Source organism: Nicotiana attenuata, unplaced genomic scaffold, assembly GCF_001879085.1.
Source record: "Nicotiana attenuata strain UT unplaced genomic scaffold, NIATTr2, whole genome shotgun sequence".
NCBI lineage: Eukaryota > Viridiplantae > Streptophyta > Magnoliopsida > Solanales > Solanaceae > Nicotiana > Nicotiana attenuata.
In genome coordinates, this window is record NW_017670720.1 from 286,367 (window position 1) to 302,297 (window position 15,931).

The window sequence follows — 15,931 nt, forward strand, 5'->3', positions numbered from 1 at the left end:
TCGGGGTCGAAATCCGATTCCGAAAGTTGGAGTAGGTCCGTAATGTCGAATATGACTTGTGTGCAAAATTTGAGGTCAATCGGACGTGATTTGATAGGTTTAAGTATCGAAAGTAGAAGTTGGAAGTTCTAAAGTTCATAAAGCTTGGATTAGGGGTTGATTCATGATTTTAGCGTTGTTTGATGTGATTTGAGGCCTCGAGCAAGTCCGTAATATGTTTTGGGACTGGTTGGTGTGATTGGTCGGGGTACCGGAGGCCTCGGGTGTGTTTCGAGTTGTATCGCGCTCTTATTTGATGTTTCAACGTCGTTTCTTTGGACATAAAGGGGTGCCATATTAAGCAAATGAGCTCCAAATTAAGTTTTTATTGAGCCATTAGATCTATATCGTAATTTCGGAGCCAACGCAAAAAGAATCATCGAATTTGGACATCGTATGAGGGAGTTAAGCTCATTTTCGTGTCGAGAAAAGTGCTGGTTGCTGTCATAGCCGCAGATGCGGAAATTTTCCGCAGATGCGGTCAAATTTCCACAGATGCGAAAATTGCTGGAGGCAGAGAGATTTCTTTAAAAATCGAAGTTTGGCTCATTTTTACTTCATTTCCTCCATGGAAGCCGATTTTGGAGCAACTTTGGAGTGCCATTTTCATCACCAAGCATGAGGTAAGTGATTTCTACTAGTTTTGAGTATATACAAGGTTTATATATGGATTTAGACTTGAAAAATTGTAGAAAACTTGAGGTTTGAGGGAAAACCTAGAAAACTAGTATTCTTGAATTTTGACCACGATTTTGGGTATGGAATTTAGAGAAAATCATATATTTGAGTTCGTGAGGCCATGGGTAATCTTTATATTCGAAAAATTTTGGATTCCGGGCATGTGGGCCCGAGGGCATTTTTGTCAACTTTTCGATCGGGGTTAGGAATTGTTATAAATTGGATTATAATGAGTACCTTAGCATATATTAATGGATTTACATGATTATTGGCTAGTTTTGGAGCGTTGTGCATCGATTCGAGTCTTCGGAAGGGCGTGGAATGCCGGCTATGGACCTTCGGAGCGAGGTGAGCCTCCTTTCTAACCTTGTAAGAGGGAATTGTCCCCATAGGTGAATTAATTGGTTATGTGCTCCTATTTGTGGGGGCTACGTACGCACGAGGTGACGAGAGTCCGTGCGTAGCTACTATTATGCTATTGTCCGGGTAGTCTAGGACCCAAAAGCATGTTATACTTGGATTAATCGTAAACTTATTGACAGCTTGAATTGCTTAAATCACATTGAATTAGTAGATAAATTTCTAAAAGGATTAAACTTTATTTTTCTTAAATGGTTAAAAGAGGATTGACTTTCTTTGGATAATTGCTCTGTGTGGACTCTTGATTGACTGTCTGTGTGTTTAATTTTGGAGCGGGCCGAACGCCTCGGCAGATTAAATAGATGTATCTATGGTTCGCACCGTTCGACCCTCGGCAGTGCACAGCTTACATTTCTGTTGGAGCAGGCCGTCGACCTCGACACGATTTGCGCATGCTTGTATTGCTTGCCTTGAAACTTATTGAAGTTGTTGCTGCCTCTTTCTGGCTTAAGAATATATGTATAGATGATGAAAAGGAATGATTTCCTATAAAAGAAAGAATTATTTATTTGCTTCAACCCATTGAATTATAATCATGTTTATAAAAATTTACGATTTAGTATATTATGGATATACCATCATTGGACCATTAGTAAGTGCCGAAGTCAACCATCTCGTCTCTACTTCTTCGAGATTAGATGGGATACTCATTGGGTACACGTTATTTTCGTACTCATACTACACTTCTGTGCATTTTTTTGTTGCACAGTCATATGTAACTCTAGTGGCCTACTGGGCATAGCAGCACGGATGATTCGGGGACTAAGTGAGTTGCATTATTCGAGGCGGCCCGCTGCTAGTATAGTCCCTTCTGGTATATTGTATTTACTTTCCGTCCACTGTATTCCGAACGGATGTTGTATTATATTATTTCTTAGAAATTGCTCATGCACTTGTGACACCGGGTTCTGGGATGGTTTTGAAATATTTTTGTATTAATTGCTTATTACTTAATTAGAATTGAAGCAGTTGTCTCTTTACTTATGAAATTAGAAGGAAAAATCTGGGTTCTTAAAATGGTCTAAATTGGAATCTAATCAAGTATTTTAGTTGGCTTGCCTGACAGCAGTGTCCGGCGCCATCACGACCCTTAGTGGATTTTGGGTCGTGACATCTGAGCTCTCCAACAATCATTATGAAGTCTTGAGCGGTCTACTATAGATTTGTTGTCCACCATTTGAAAACGAAAAAATCTGCTAGCAGCATATTTTTTCGCACCTGCCTCCTCAGTATCATACTTACTCTGCAATGCTTTCTAAATTTTCTTTGCAGTAGAGTAATTTCTATCATAATAATCATAAAGATTATCAGATAGACAATTAAGAAGATAATACCGACACTTGTATGAGTCATCGTTGTATTTTTCAATTTTTTCTTGAAGGGAAATTAGCTCATCATCATTCATGGAGGAGTTGTCTACTTTTCTAGGATTCTTCTCAGTTAAAACGTAAGAAACATTGAGAAGACTCAAATAAAAAAGTACTTTACCCTTCCATCTCTTGAAAAGAGTACCGTTGAAAAGAAATGGCTTATTAAGATCTCCCACCTTGATATCCGCAAATTTTTCAAGTGTAGCCATTTGAATCTCCTTAAAATTGTTGGTAAAAATACAATTACAGTTGAAAAATAAAATGAATAAAATAAAATATCTTCAGGCTGAGGCGCGGATATCTCGCTCTCTTTAAGGAGATTCAAGCCCACTGCAGCAAAGTTTTTACTGGTCCAGCAGTAATCCTCTTGACCTGTCTTCCCCAGGATACAATAACCCGATCACGTAGTATGACTCGAACAAACTCTGGAAAAGTTGTTGAGTCCAAAGCTCCACCAAGATGAACACCTTCCTTCAACAAAAGTAAAAAAAACTCTCTTCTTCTTTTTTTACAACTTTAACCTCACTTTATAGAAACACTCTACAATTTTTTTTTCATACCACAATATGGAAGAAAGACTCCTATTTATAGGTGTATGAATTCTTCCTTTAATTAAATTGGAAGAAAGTGGGGTAATAAGTTATGATATCATGGAGAACATGGGATAATTAGTGGTAGAACATGGGAGAAGAGTTACAAAAGAGTTATGGCCATTTTCTACTTCATGGAGTAGTGGGAATTATAGGAGTTATGGCCATTTTCTACATCATGGAGTAGTGGGAGTTATAGGAATTTATTTTAATAATAAAATGCAATTACACTAACAGAAATCAAATACATTGTCAACGAACATTGTCCTCCAATGAAAATTAGGAACGATATGGATGTTCGTGTATACATGGAGACGAAAAAGAAAAACAAAAGCTTAGGAACATATCTGCTATGTATAACAGTACGTGATTTTAATTTGGAATTGAGTATCACCAATTCGAACACAGTTGTAGGTTTGTTCTGTTACATTACTATCGAATTTTGGTTGTATATATATATATATATATATATATATATATATATATATATATATATTAGTATTGAATTTCATTCTATCTACAATATTTCTACAATAAAACTACATATCATTTGTAGCTCAATATGAAATATAGAATTTCAATATTTCTATAAATTAACTACAAAATATCTACAAAAAAATAGTTCATAACAGTATTTAGCTTTATTTTATTGCAGGTTCATCTGGAACACTGAAGTTAATTTATATGCCAACATCTCCGGCGATAATGGAATATGAAAGCATAATAAAACAGAAAGTACACCAAGTGTTATTGAAGTAGGCCAAGTATACCAAGACAAGAAAACAATTGCAAGTGCAATGATGCATTATTCTGTCATGAACAAGTTCCAATTTAGGGTGAAAAGATCTGGTGCTACAAGGTAGGAACATATGAATGGTCAAATTTTTTTTTTATTTTGTAGTTTATTCGTAAATTTTTACTTCTTCAGTTTTTCTTGTGATATTGTTTAACAAAATTGTAGATAGTTTGTAGTTGTTTTGTATATAAATTGTTGAATATGATCTTTTATGCTACAACAGTTTTTTTTTTAATCTACATTTTTTATACCAGTGTTTAAATTGTTTTTATTTTGTAGCTACTAGCTGGTATGTGTTGGTGAAAATTGTACATGGAACTTCAAGGCAACTAGCATAAATGATTCTGCAATGTTCAAGGTTAGAAAATTCAACAGCTTGCACACATGCTCTTTGATGGATAATACATTCATACAACGCAAACCTACTGCCATGGTAGTTGGTAGCATGGTTATTCCAAATTATGCTGATCCTAAGACAATTTACACACCAAAAGACATACAAACTGATATGTTGTCTGAACACGGCGTAAGCTTAACATACATGCAAGCTTGGAGATCAAAGGAAAAGGCTTTGGAGTTTTTGAGAGGTCATTCTGCTAATTGCCTAGTTATTTGCATATTCTGGAGAAGACTTATCCGGGGTCTGTAGTTAAATTGAAGAAGACGGACGATGACTGCTTCTTGCGTGCATTTGTTGCGATTTGTACGTCAATCAATGGTTGGGAATATTGTAGGCCAGTTCTAGTAGTTGATGGGACCTTCTTAAAGTCAACATACAGGGGAATAATGCTAACAGCTAGTACAATGGATGCAGCAGGTATTGTAGATTCATTGTAGATATATTGTAGAAATATTGTAGCTTGTCAGTTTTTTGTAGTACTTGTAAATTTATTGTAGATATATTGTTGAAAAGTTGTAGTTTGTATGTATATGTCTTCCTCTACATATTTCATGCAGCCAATTAATTGCTTTTTGCCACATAATGTAGGTACCATACTACCATTGGCATTTGATGTTGTTGATTTAGAAAATGACGATCATGGAAGTGGTTTTTTGAGCAATTCAAACATGCATATTGTGACGACCCGACCCGTCGTCTCATGTGTTATTGCTCCGTTTTCCCCATTTCATGCTTCTTCATGTTTCGTTATCGGTAATGTGAATTTTGTAATTTTTCGAGAAGCGGGCTCGGGGCTCGGGTTTTTCTAGTTTCGAGAATTCTGCTATTTCTTGGCTGTTTTCGATTGGGTATTGTTCCCTTGGCATATTGTAATGTATTCGCTCTGATTTTGGTTAGATTCGACGCGCATGGAGGCCGATTCGAGGGGCAAAGGCGTCGCGAGCTAGAGATTTCGCCGGTTCGAGGTGAGTAATACTTGTAAATGATATCCTGAGGGTTTGAAACCCCGGATTTGCACATCATAGTGTTGTATTAAGGTGACTTGCACGCCGGACATGAGCGTGGGGTAGAGCACCGTTGGGGGTTGTGACTTGGTCCGTCCCGGTTGTTGATTTTACTGCTTAATTGACTGAGACTTACTTGATGCTATCATGATTTGGGCTGATTGCCATGTGTTGGGCTTCGTGCCGATTATTTGAATCCTTCGGGGATTGGTATCACTGTTTTTGCATTACTTGCATATCATTTGATCTCGGTCCAGGGTTTTGATTCGATTTTGCAAACTCAGCCATTTTTCCAAGATTTGAAAACTTAAACAACATTTTATTGACGTTTTTGAGCTAAGAACCATTATTTTAATATTGCCCAAGTGGCTTATGTGCATTTCTGGACTGAGCAGGGATCGGGCTACGCGCCGCAGTAGTGACTTGAAACAGTGGTAACAATGACACTGTATGATGTGACTTGAAACAGTGGTAACAATGACACTGTATGATGTAAATTGGTCAGGTAACAATGACTGACCGGTCAGGTAACAATGACTGACTAGGAATGTGATTGACGCCACGAGATGGCTTGATATTGTGCTTGGGCTGTAGGAGCCCCACCGGAGTCTGTACACACCCCCAATGAGCGTCGTCGACGTCAAATACATGGTTGGCTCGGACTGTACGCTGCAGTGGTTACCTGAGTGTACCGGTCATGTGCATTGCATTGCATTCATGCATTGGTTCCTGTTTGTACTATGTGGCATGACCTTCAGCACTCTCATATCATTGGCATCCATGCCATTTCTTGCATTGTTTACCAGATACCCTGGTGTTATTTGTTAATGGAGTGATGTGCCCGAGGGGCTGACTTATGTGCGGACTTGCACTATCTGATTACGCATTCATTTGCTTAACTGTTGGAAAAGGGTATTTTCAAAAGAGGTTTTTAACTGAGTCCATATATTTTCTAAAGGAATTTCACGGAATTACTGTGTTTCTCAAGGATTTGCTCTGTACCATATAGCATGATGAAGTGTTTTACGTGATTTCTTACCGTTCAGATATTACTTACTCTTATTGCTCACTAAATTGGAGTACTCACTTTACTCCCTGCACCTCGTGTGCAGTTGCAGGTATTGTTCACCCAGTAGCGGGTTATTAGAGGATTGAAGGTATTGCTATTGTAGCTGAGCAAGGTGACCGGCAGCGCTCGCGGCACCGAACTTTGTCCTTTGATTCCCGAATTTTACTTTGCATATTATTTTGGTCCTTTAGTAGTGTGCAGTCTTCTTTAGATGCTCGTGACTTGTGACACCCCGGTCGGGTTTAGTTGGGTTGTAAATATCCGTTATTATATTGTTAGGTTATATTTTTCTATTCATTTATGGTTAATAATTGTTAAGGTAACGAATTGGGGTTAATTGGCTGGCCTTGTCTTCACGAGAGGCGCCATCACGATCGGGTATGGAAATTGGGTCGTGACAAGTTGGTATCAGAGCCTAGGTTACTAGGTCTCACGAGTCATGAGCAGGTTTAGTAGAGTCTCGCGGAGCGGTACGGGGACGCTTGTATTTCTCCTCGAGAGGCTGCAGAACCTTTAGGAAAACTTCCCATTCTTGGAATTCTTATCGTGCGTACTTGATTCAGCTTGAGATATAACTCTTGAAATTCCTTCCACACGTCTGTATGCGCACATGAGCGCTCAGTATTGCATGTGCCTTGATGGCTTGTGATTCCCCGATCGAGGGGCGAGATGTAATCTTCGTGAGTATGTTGGGCCAGTCTGGAGGACTTGAGGCCGGATCTTTGCCTATGGCTTGAGCACCGAGGTGCTGATTGTGCGAGCAAGTGTTCTGAACTTATATGTTCGGTATTGTCCCTATTAGCCGGAATGGCGGTTGGATATCCATGTGATGAGTATGTTAGTGCTGCGAGGTGTATTTATAGGACTTGGTAGTGACGAGGAAGTCTGCTGGATAATAAATGAACTGTTAAGTGTCCGATTCCTATTGTGACTTGATGTGTAGCCCGAATTATGGGCGCGTGAAGAATATTTTCGTGTCTCCTAGTTGGAAAGTAAAGTGCAATACACGAGGCGGTATGAGTTCAGACTCAGGAAGACTAAATTGACTGTGTAACGTATATGATGGTGGAAGGTGTGCTGAAATACTAAATTGAGGCGAATCAGGTGGGTTATCTCCTACGGAGTGTTCTTAAGTGGTATGCTCCTTATGTGTACGTTAGAAGATCTCATGTGTAATTGAAAGGTACGTGTTGTAATTTGAAAATCTGGGTCGCTTAAGGGAGTGGACTCAGCTGATGTGGGGATGAATGCGAGGTTTGCAGAGGATTTCAGTACTAGATGATCTGTGTTTTCATAGACTTGTAAGTGATTTGAGTTTAATCTCACTTGTGGCATCATTAGAGTAAAAGTGTTAGGAGTTGTTGAGTGTGTCTTGATACATGGCTTCGAGCCAAGTTGGGGAGGTTGCTGTGATTAGCTGATTGCACGGTTATGTGCTACGTTGGTTCCATTTCGAGGTATGCTGGCGGATCAGTTCGGGTTGCAGAAAATTGAGCCGAGGATGGCACGAGTGAAGCAAAATTTTGACAAAGGTTATATGGTGCTTCGTAGATGTGTGAAAATAATAGGATGTCTTGAGCTGTTGTTGATAAAGAAATGCTCAGTGTATAGAGAAGGAAGATGTTTGTTTGTATTGGAATTTGATCATACCCTGCGGTGTCAGAGTGCTAATAAGGCACGAGTGGTTTTGTTCGTTAAGTCAGGTAATTTGCAGTTTGAATAAGAGTGAATGACTCTCGAGAATGATTTTATTGTGTTCAAGATTCTACATGTAATAATCAGGTGTCTTAAGGTTGTGTATGTGGCTAGAGACTGTGTTTTCATTAGAAAAGGTCAAGACTTGTGGTATTTTTTTTATGTTGATTATGGGATCCTATGTATCGGTATCTGGAAGGTAATGGTAACGAATTCAGATTCGCAGGAAGTTCTGCAAGTAAAGTATTCTGGAATGTGGTATTTCTGGGAACATTTGAGAGGGTATTCAGCGGCTTATGGGTCTTAGGCAGGGTGGTCTTGTGCTTGGGTCTCGAGTAGTGAGCCTGGGTTGAGGAACTGTGGTGCTACGGCAAGAGGGAATATCAAGTTGACGATGAATCAGAAGGGAAATTAAATAAATGGAATAGCTTGATAGCAGACCAAATCGGTATAGTAGGGATATGATTAATTCATCGTATGTGTTCGAGGTAATGAGCCCTTACAGGTATTGTGCAGCAATGCTCTTGAGTTTTGACAGCTTGCTCAGCTGGGTTTGGATAGAAGGATTCAGTCCTGNCGAGCCTAGGTTACTAGGTCTCACGAGTCATGAGCAGGTTTAGTAGAGTCTCGCGGAGCGGTACGGGGACGTCTGTATTTATCCTCGAGAGGCTGCAGAACCTTTAGGAAAACTTACCATTCTTGGAATTCTTATCGTGCGTACTTGATTCAGCTTGAGATATAACTCTTGAAATTCCTTCCACACGTCTGTATGCGCACATGAGCGCTCAGTATTGCATGTGCCTTGATGGCTTGTGATTCCCCGATCGAGGGGCGAGATGTAATCTTCGTGAGTATGTTGGGCCAGTCTGGAGGACTTGAGGCCGGATCTTTGCCTATGGCTTGAGCACCGAGGTGCTGATTGTGCGAGCAAGTGTTTTGAACTTATATGTTCGGTATTGTCCCTATTAGCCGGAATGGCGGTTGGATATCCATGTGATGAGTATGTTAGTGCTGCGAGGTATATTTATAGGACTTGGTAGTGACGAGGAAGTCTGCTGGATAATAAATGAACTGTTAAGTGTCCGATTCCTATTGTGACTTGATGTGTAGCCCGAATTATGGGCGCGTGAAGAATATTTTCGTGTCTCCTAGTTGGAAAGTAAAGTGCAATACACGAGGCGGTATGAGTTCAGACTCAGGAAGACTAAATTGACTGTGTAACGTATATGATGGTGGAAGGTGTGCTGAAATACTAAATTGAGGCGAATCAGGTGGGTTATCTCCTACGGAGTGTTCTTAAGTGGTATGCTCCTTATGTGTACGTTAGAAGATCTCATGTGTAATTGAAAGGTACGTGTTGTAATTTGAAAATCTGGGTCGCTTAAGGGAGTGGACTCAGCTGATGTGGGGATGAATGCGAGGTTTGCAGAGGATTTCAGTACTAGATGATCTGTGTTTTCATAGACTTGTAAGTGATTTGAGTTTAATCTCACTATGGTATTGTGGCATCATTAGAGTAAAAGTGTTATGAGTTGTTGAGTGTGTCTTGATATATGGCTTCGAGCCAAGTTGGGGAGGTTGCTGTTGATTAGCTGATTGCACGGTTATGTGCTATGTTGGTTACGTCTCAAGGTATGCTGGCGAATCGGTTCTAGTTGTAGAATTGAGCCGAGTATGCTGGCGAATCGGTTCTAGTTGTAGAATTGAGCCGAGTATGGGCGAGTGAAGCAAAATTTCGACAAAGGTTATATTATGTTCCATAGGGTATGAGAATGTCGGAATGTCTAGAGTTGTTGTTGGTAAAGAATGCTCGGTGCATAGAGCAGGAAGATGTTTGTTTGTATTGGGATTAAATCATACCCTGCGGTGTCAGAGTGCTAATAAGGCACGAGTGGTTCTATTCGTTAAGTCAGGTAATTTGCAGTTTGAATAAGAGTGAATGACTCTCGAGAATGGTTTTATTGTGTTCAAGATTCTACATGTAATAATCAGGTGTCTTAAGGTTGTGTATGTGGCTAGAGACTGTGTTTTCATTAGAAAAGGTCAAGACTTGTGGTATTTTTATGTTGATTATGGGATCCTATGTATCGGTATCTGGAAGGTAATGGTAACGAATTCAGATTCGCAGGAAGTTCTGCAAGTAAAGTATTCTGGAATGTGGTATTTCTGGGAACATTTGAGAGGGTATTCAGCGGCTTATGGGTCTTAGGTAGGGTGGTCTTGTTCTTGGGTCTCGGGTAGTGAGCCTGGATTGAGGAACTGTGGTGCTACGGCAAGAGGGAATATCAAGTTGTTGATGAATCAGAAGGGAAATTAAATAGATAGAATAGCATGATAGCAGACCAAATCGGTATGGTAGGGATATGATTAATTCATCGTATGTGTTCGAGGTAATGAGCCCTTACAGGTATTGTGCAGCAATGCTCTTGAGTTTTGACAGCTTGCTCAGCTGGGTTTGGATAGAAGGATTCAGTCCTGGCAGTTTAGCTTGTGCGAATGGAATTGGTAGAGATGTTCTTGTTGGGTTTTACCGTGGTTTGGAGATGTATATATCTTTCTACGGGCATGCGAAACGTGGGATGTGTGGTTATTTTCTTCTAAATGGGATCAGCGGGAGTTCTTGATTAGATGAGTTACAGTTCAGTTCTGAAAAGGAGTTCATAAGATTCTTAGGCAACGGGTAGCCTCAGGTAATCAAGGAAAGGGTACTGCTAATCGGAAGTAATTCGATGAGAGTAGATGTCTCGGAGAAGGGTGATGTGATCAGACTGATGATACTACGGTAGTAATGCGGTGCTTTCTTGTTAGATCGGCTGTTGATATCTGAGTTGTGTGATGGCACAGGGGAATCTTAGAATATCTTTCGTGGAATGATTAGGTACTCGAGGTGTAATATGTATTCATACTGCGGAATTTGGGAATCAGGTACAGAGATTCTCGAGCTATATGGAGTTGGAGACTGGGAGTTCTCATGTTCAGGCTATGTAGTGGTTGTGGACCGTGTGTATTGGTACCGTTAGCGGCTATTGGGATTTGGAGGCCCGAGTGGATCTTTCTTTGCTTGGTATATTAGATTCTGGATATGATATTGGGGTATAGACTGGTTGTCTCAGTGTTGGGTTATTCTAGACTATTGTGCTATGGGTTATGTCGGAAAATGCCACGGGTTCCACGGCGAGGTGCATTGGGTTATGTTCTAGCAGAGTGGTTTGTATTCCGAAGACCAGCGGACGGTTGGGAAGGATTGCTTTTCTTAATTGGGCCTTCGTGGTGGATGTCAGTGCAGAGGTTTCTACCATCGATTCAGTTCCGGTATTGAGGGACTTTTCGGATGCGTTTCTTGTGGCCGGGCATGTTGCCGGGTGAGATTGCGGATTTCGGTATTTATTTGGTGTCGGGCACTGTATCGTACAGCTCTGGCATGAGTTATAGTAGTGGAAGGAGCAACTTCAGGCTTCTTGGTATTGAGTTCGTTGGCAGGCCAATGTGGCTACGTATTTAGCTTGAGTTAGCTTGGTTAGTCTTGAGTTGTATTGTTGAGGGACAGGTGGATTCGATCGTTATTGAACCTGTTAGTGATCTGGGGAGATCTATGAGTTGCTTTTTCTGTGCTGTAAGGCGTTATGATTTGTTGGTTATGGGCACACGTGGTGCAGATCTATTGGGGATTCATAGTGGAAGTCGAGCGGGAAGAGTAACCGGATGTTGCTCGGTAAATGGAGTGTGGATTATGACCTATCAGGTGGCGTGTTGTATGTTGTTTATTTCACCGTGGGTGCAATGAATTGCCTTGGTTTCAGACATCGAATTGTGTGTGGCTGTCGAATTTTGATCTCAGTGTCTTGAGGTGCTCCATGTGTAACAGTGTTTGGATAGGATCGTGCATTGTAGCGAGGATGCGTTGAGTTATGACCTTTCGGGGTAGATTCAGGTGTTCTATTTCTATGATGTGAGACGGGGTCTCAGCCTTGTGTTGTGATGATACTGATGAGCTTGAAGTACAGCTCTTTTGTTTGAGATATTTTCATGATTTGAGTATATTCAGGTCGTTTCTTGTTGGTACGCATATTATGCAAGTTGTGGCTTAGGCCTGTATTGAGGTATCATATCACCAGAGTGGTGTGTTGGATTCGAGGCGATCCTTAGAGTCATTAATGAATACGAACAGAATTGATTGCAGCTTGATAGAGAGATAATATCAAGGTATGGCCCGGAAATCTGTTGGGATATTAGACAAAGGGAAGTGGCTTCATGAATGATTGATCTGAGGAATGGTTACGGTTTATCGCGTGTTTCATTTGTTGTTGGCAGTATATGGAAGTGTTGGAATAAGACTTTAGCTAATAAAAGGTTTTCTATCGGTATTTGGTTATTATGGGCAACTGCTGTAAATAGAGGCTATCGTTTCGAGTGTTTGGATTATGTGGTATATCATATGATTTCACCTGAGGTTGCAAGTATGGGTTATTACAGCTGGTTCGGGTTTATTCTGGGTATAGATGTGAGGTTCTGATATTGTGTATGATTTCAGAAAGTGCAATGTGGTTCTATGGTTTATGGGTTAAATGGACTGTGAGATTTTGGCTATATTGTGTTGTCGGACCTATATGAGATAGGGTGACGTGAGATCACCCCGGGTATATGCTTGGTAAAGTCATTCAGCCGTTGGTTAGCTTCTAGGACAACTCTGGGTACGCTCGAGGACGAGCGTTGGTTTAAGTTGGGGAGGATGTGACGACCCGACCCGTCGTCTCATGTGTTATTGCTCTATTTTCCCCATTTCATGCTTCTTCATGTTTCGTTATCGGTAATGTGAATTTTATAATTTTTTGAGAAGCGGGCCCGGGGCTCGGGTTTTGCTAGTTTCGAGATTTCTGCTATTTCTTGGCTGTTTTCGATTGGGTATTGTTCCCTTGGCATATTGTAATGTATTCGCTCTGATTTTGGTTAGATTCGACGCGCATGGAGGCCGATTCGAGGGGCAAAGGCGTCGCGAGCTAGAGATTTCGCCGGTTCGAGGTGAGTAATACTTGTAAATGATATCCTGAGGGTTTGAAACCCCGGATTTGCACATCATAGTGCTGTATTGAGGTGACTTGCACGCCGGACATGAGCGTGGGGTAGAGCACCGTTGGGGATTGTGACTTGGTCCGTCCCGGTTGTTGATTTTACTGCTTAATTGACTGAGACTTACTTGATGCTATCATGATTTGGGCTGATTGCCATGTGTTGGGCTTCGTGCCGATTATTTGAATCCTTCGGGGATTGGTATCACTGTTTTTGCATTACTTTGCATATCATTTGATCTCGGTCCAGGGTTTTGATTCGATTTTGCAAACTCAGCCATTTTTCCAAGATTTGAAAACTTAAACAATATTTTATTGACGTTTTTGAGCTAAGAACCATTACTTTAATATTGCCCAAGTGGCTTATGTGCATTTCTGGACTGAGCAGGGATCGGGCTGCGCGCCGCAGCAGTGACTTGAAACAGTGGTAACAATGACACTGTATGATGTGACTTGAAACAGTGGTAACAATGACACTGTATGATGTAAATTGGTCAGGTAACAATGACAGACCGGTCAGGTAAAAATGACTGACCAGGAATGTGATTGACGCCACGAGATGGCTTAATATTGCGCTTGGGCTGTAGGAGCCCCTCCGGAGTCTGTACACACCCCCAGTGAGCGCCGTCGACGTTAAATACATGGTTGGCTCGGACTGCACGCCGCAGTGGGTACCTGAGTGTACCGGTCATGTGCATTGCATTGCATTCATGCATTGGTTCCTGTTTGTACTATGTGGCATGACCTTCAGCACTCTCATATCATTGGCATCCATGCCATTTCTTGCATTGTTTATCAGATACCCTGGTGTTATTTGTTAATGGAGTGATGTGCCCGAGGGGCTGACTTATGTGCGGACTTGCACTATCTGATTACGCATTCATTTGCTTAACTGTTGGAAAAGGTATTTTCAAAAGAGGTTTTTAACTGAGTCCATATATTTTCTAAAGGAATTTCACGAAATTACTGTTTTTCTCAAGGATTTGCTCTGTCCCATATAGCATGATGAAGTGTTTTACGTGATTTCTTACCGTTCAAATATTATTTACTCTTATTGCTCACTGAGTTGGAGTACTCACTTTACTCCCTGCATCTCGTGTGCAGTTGCAGGTATTGTTCAACCAGTAGCGGGTTATTAGCGGATTGAAGGTATTGCTATTGTAGCTGAGCAAGGTGACCACCGGCGCTCGCGGCACCGGACTTTGTCCTTTGATTCCCGAATTTTACTTTGCATATTATTTTGGTCCTTTAGTAGTGTGCAGTCTTCTTTAGATGCTCGTGACTTGTGACACCCCGGTCGGGTTTAGTTGGGTTGTAAATATCCGTTATTATATTGTTAGGTTATATTTTTCTATTCATTTATGTTTAATAATTGTTAAGGTAACGAATTGGGGTTAATTGGCTGGCCTTGTCTTCACGAGAGGCGCCATCACGATCGGGTATGGAAATTGGGTCGTGACACATATGGTGAAAAACCAAATATGTGTGTTGTTTCGGATCGGAATGAGAGTATCTTGAAGGCAACATCTATTGTTTATCCCGGCATGTCACATTATTCTTGCATGTGGCATATTTGGACAAATATAAGGGCAAAGTTCAAGAAGGGTCATCTAAAGTTAAGCGAATTGTACTTTGCTACGGCACGATCATACACTCTTGATGAATTTAATGAAAGGATGTCAAAGATTGAAGAGAGTGACCCGCGTGTTAAAGCATACTTATACGATATTGGCTATCATAAATGGTCTCAAGTACATGCTACGGTGAACAGAATTTGGACTATGACATCAAACATTGCAAAGTCGTTGAATGCTGTAACAAAAGATGCAAGAGAGCTGTCGATAGTAGAACTATTAGAGTATATGAGGACTCTTCTTGAACGTTGGACTAATGAAAAGTTATTGAAAGCAAAGGGTACCTTCACATACCTTGGGAAAAAATACAACAAAGAGTTGGAGGACAACAGAACAATGTCGCTGAAGCTTAGAGTAAGATCTGACCATTTATTGCATCAAAATAAAATATTAAAAGACAATGTAGATAATTTGTAGATATTTTTGTATTCTGATTGAATAAGAATTGTTTTTTGTTTGTAATGTAATTGTAGGTGAGGGCTTCAACAGATCATATTCATACAGTGATAAATGGTGTGAAGCGCTATATTGTTTGTTATGAAAACAAGAGATGTAGCTGTGGGCAATTCCAGCTTGATGAACTTCCTTGTGCACATGCTTTGGCTGCTTTTAGGCACAAGGATGAGTCTTATGAAAACTATTGTTCTCCTTATTACACAAGGGAGAGCCTCTTGAGTACTTATGAAATACTAGTAAATCCCCTACCTGATGAAAGCAAATGGAATATGCCACAACATATAACTGAAGAAATTGTAAATCCACCTTCAGGTGAGAAAAGACAGTCAGGAAGACCTCAAAAACAAAGACACAAAACATATGATGAAGTAAATTCAAAGAAGTATGAGGTTTCATGTAGCAACTGCGGAGTAGAAGGGCATAAGAAAAGATCTTGCAAGAATGCTCCCAAAAAGAAATAAAATATTATGTAGTAAACTGAATTTTTCATAAAAATTATTGATGAGTTCAGGAGAATTATATTTGATGTGCAATAGTTGAGGCACCTTCAACTCTTAATGTAGTTAGTTTGAAATTATTTTGTTTAATTAGTATTCTCTATTGAGTTAATACTTTCATAACTTAATTGGTTTGTGAATGATTTCTGTATATATATATATATATATATATATATATATATATATATATATATATATATATATATATATATATATA

At 40.2% G+C, this 15,931-nt stretch overlaps 1 protein-coding gene across 1 annotated transcript; it reads left to right on the plus strand.

Moving 5' to 3' along the window:
- Positions 1-14,803: 14,803 nt before the first annotated feature.
- LOC109242632 lies at positions 14,804-15,678 on the plus strand. The gene is made up of 2 exons (XM_019409466.1): positions 14,804-15,115; positions 15,235-15,678. The coding sequence occupies exons 1-2, from the start codon at positions 14,804-14,806 to the stop codon at positions 15,676-15,678; spliced, it is 756 nt and encodes a 251-aa protein (XP_019265011.1).
- The last annotated feature ends 253 nt before the right edge of the window (positions 15,679-15,931 follow it).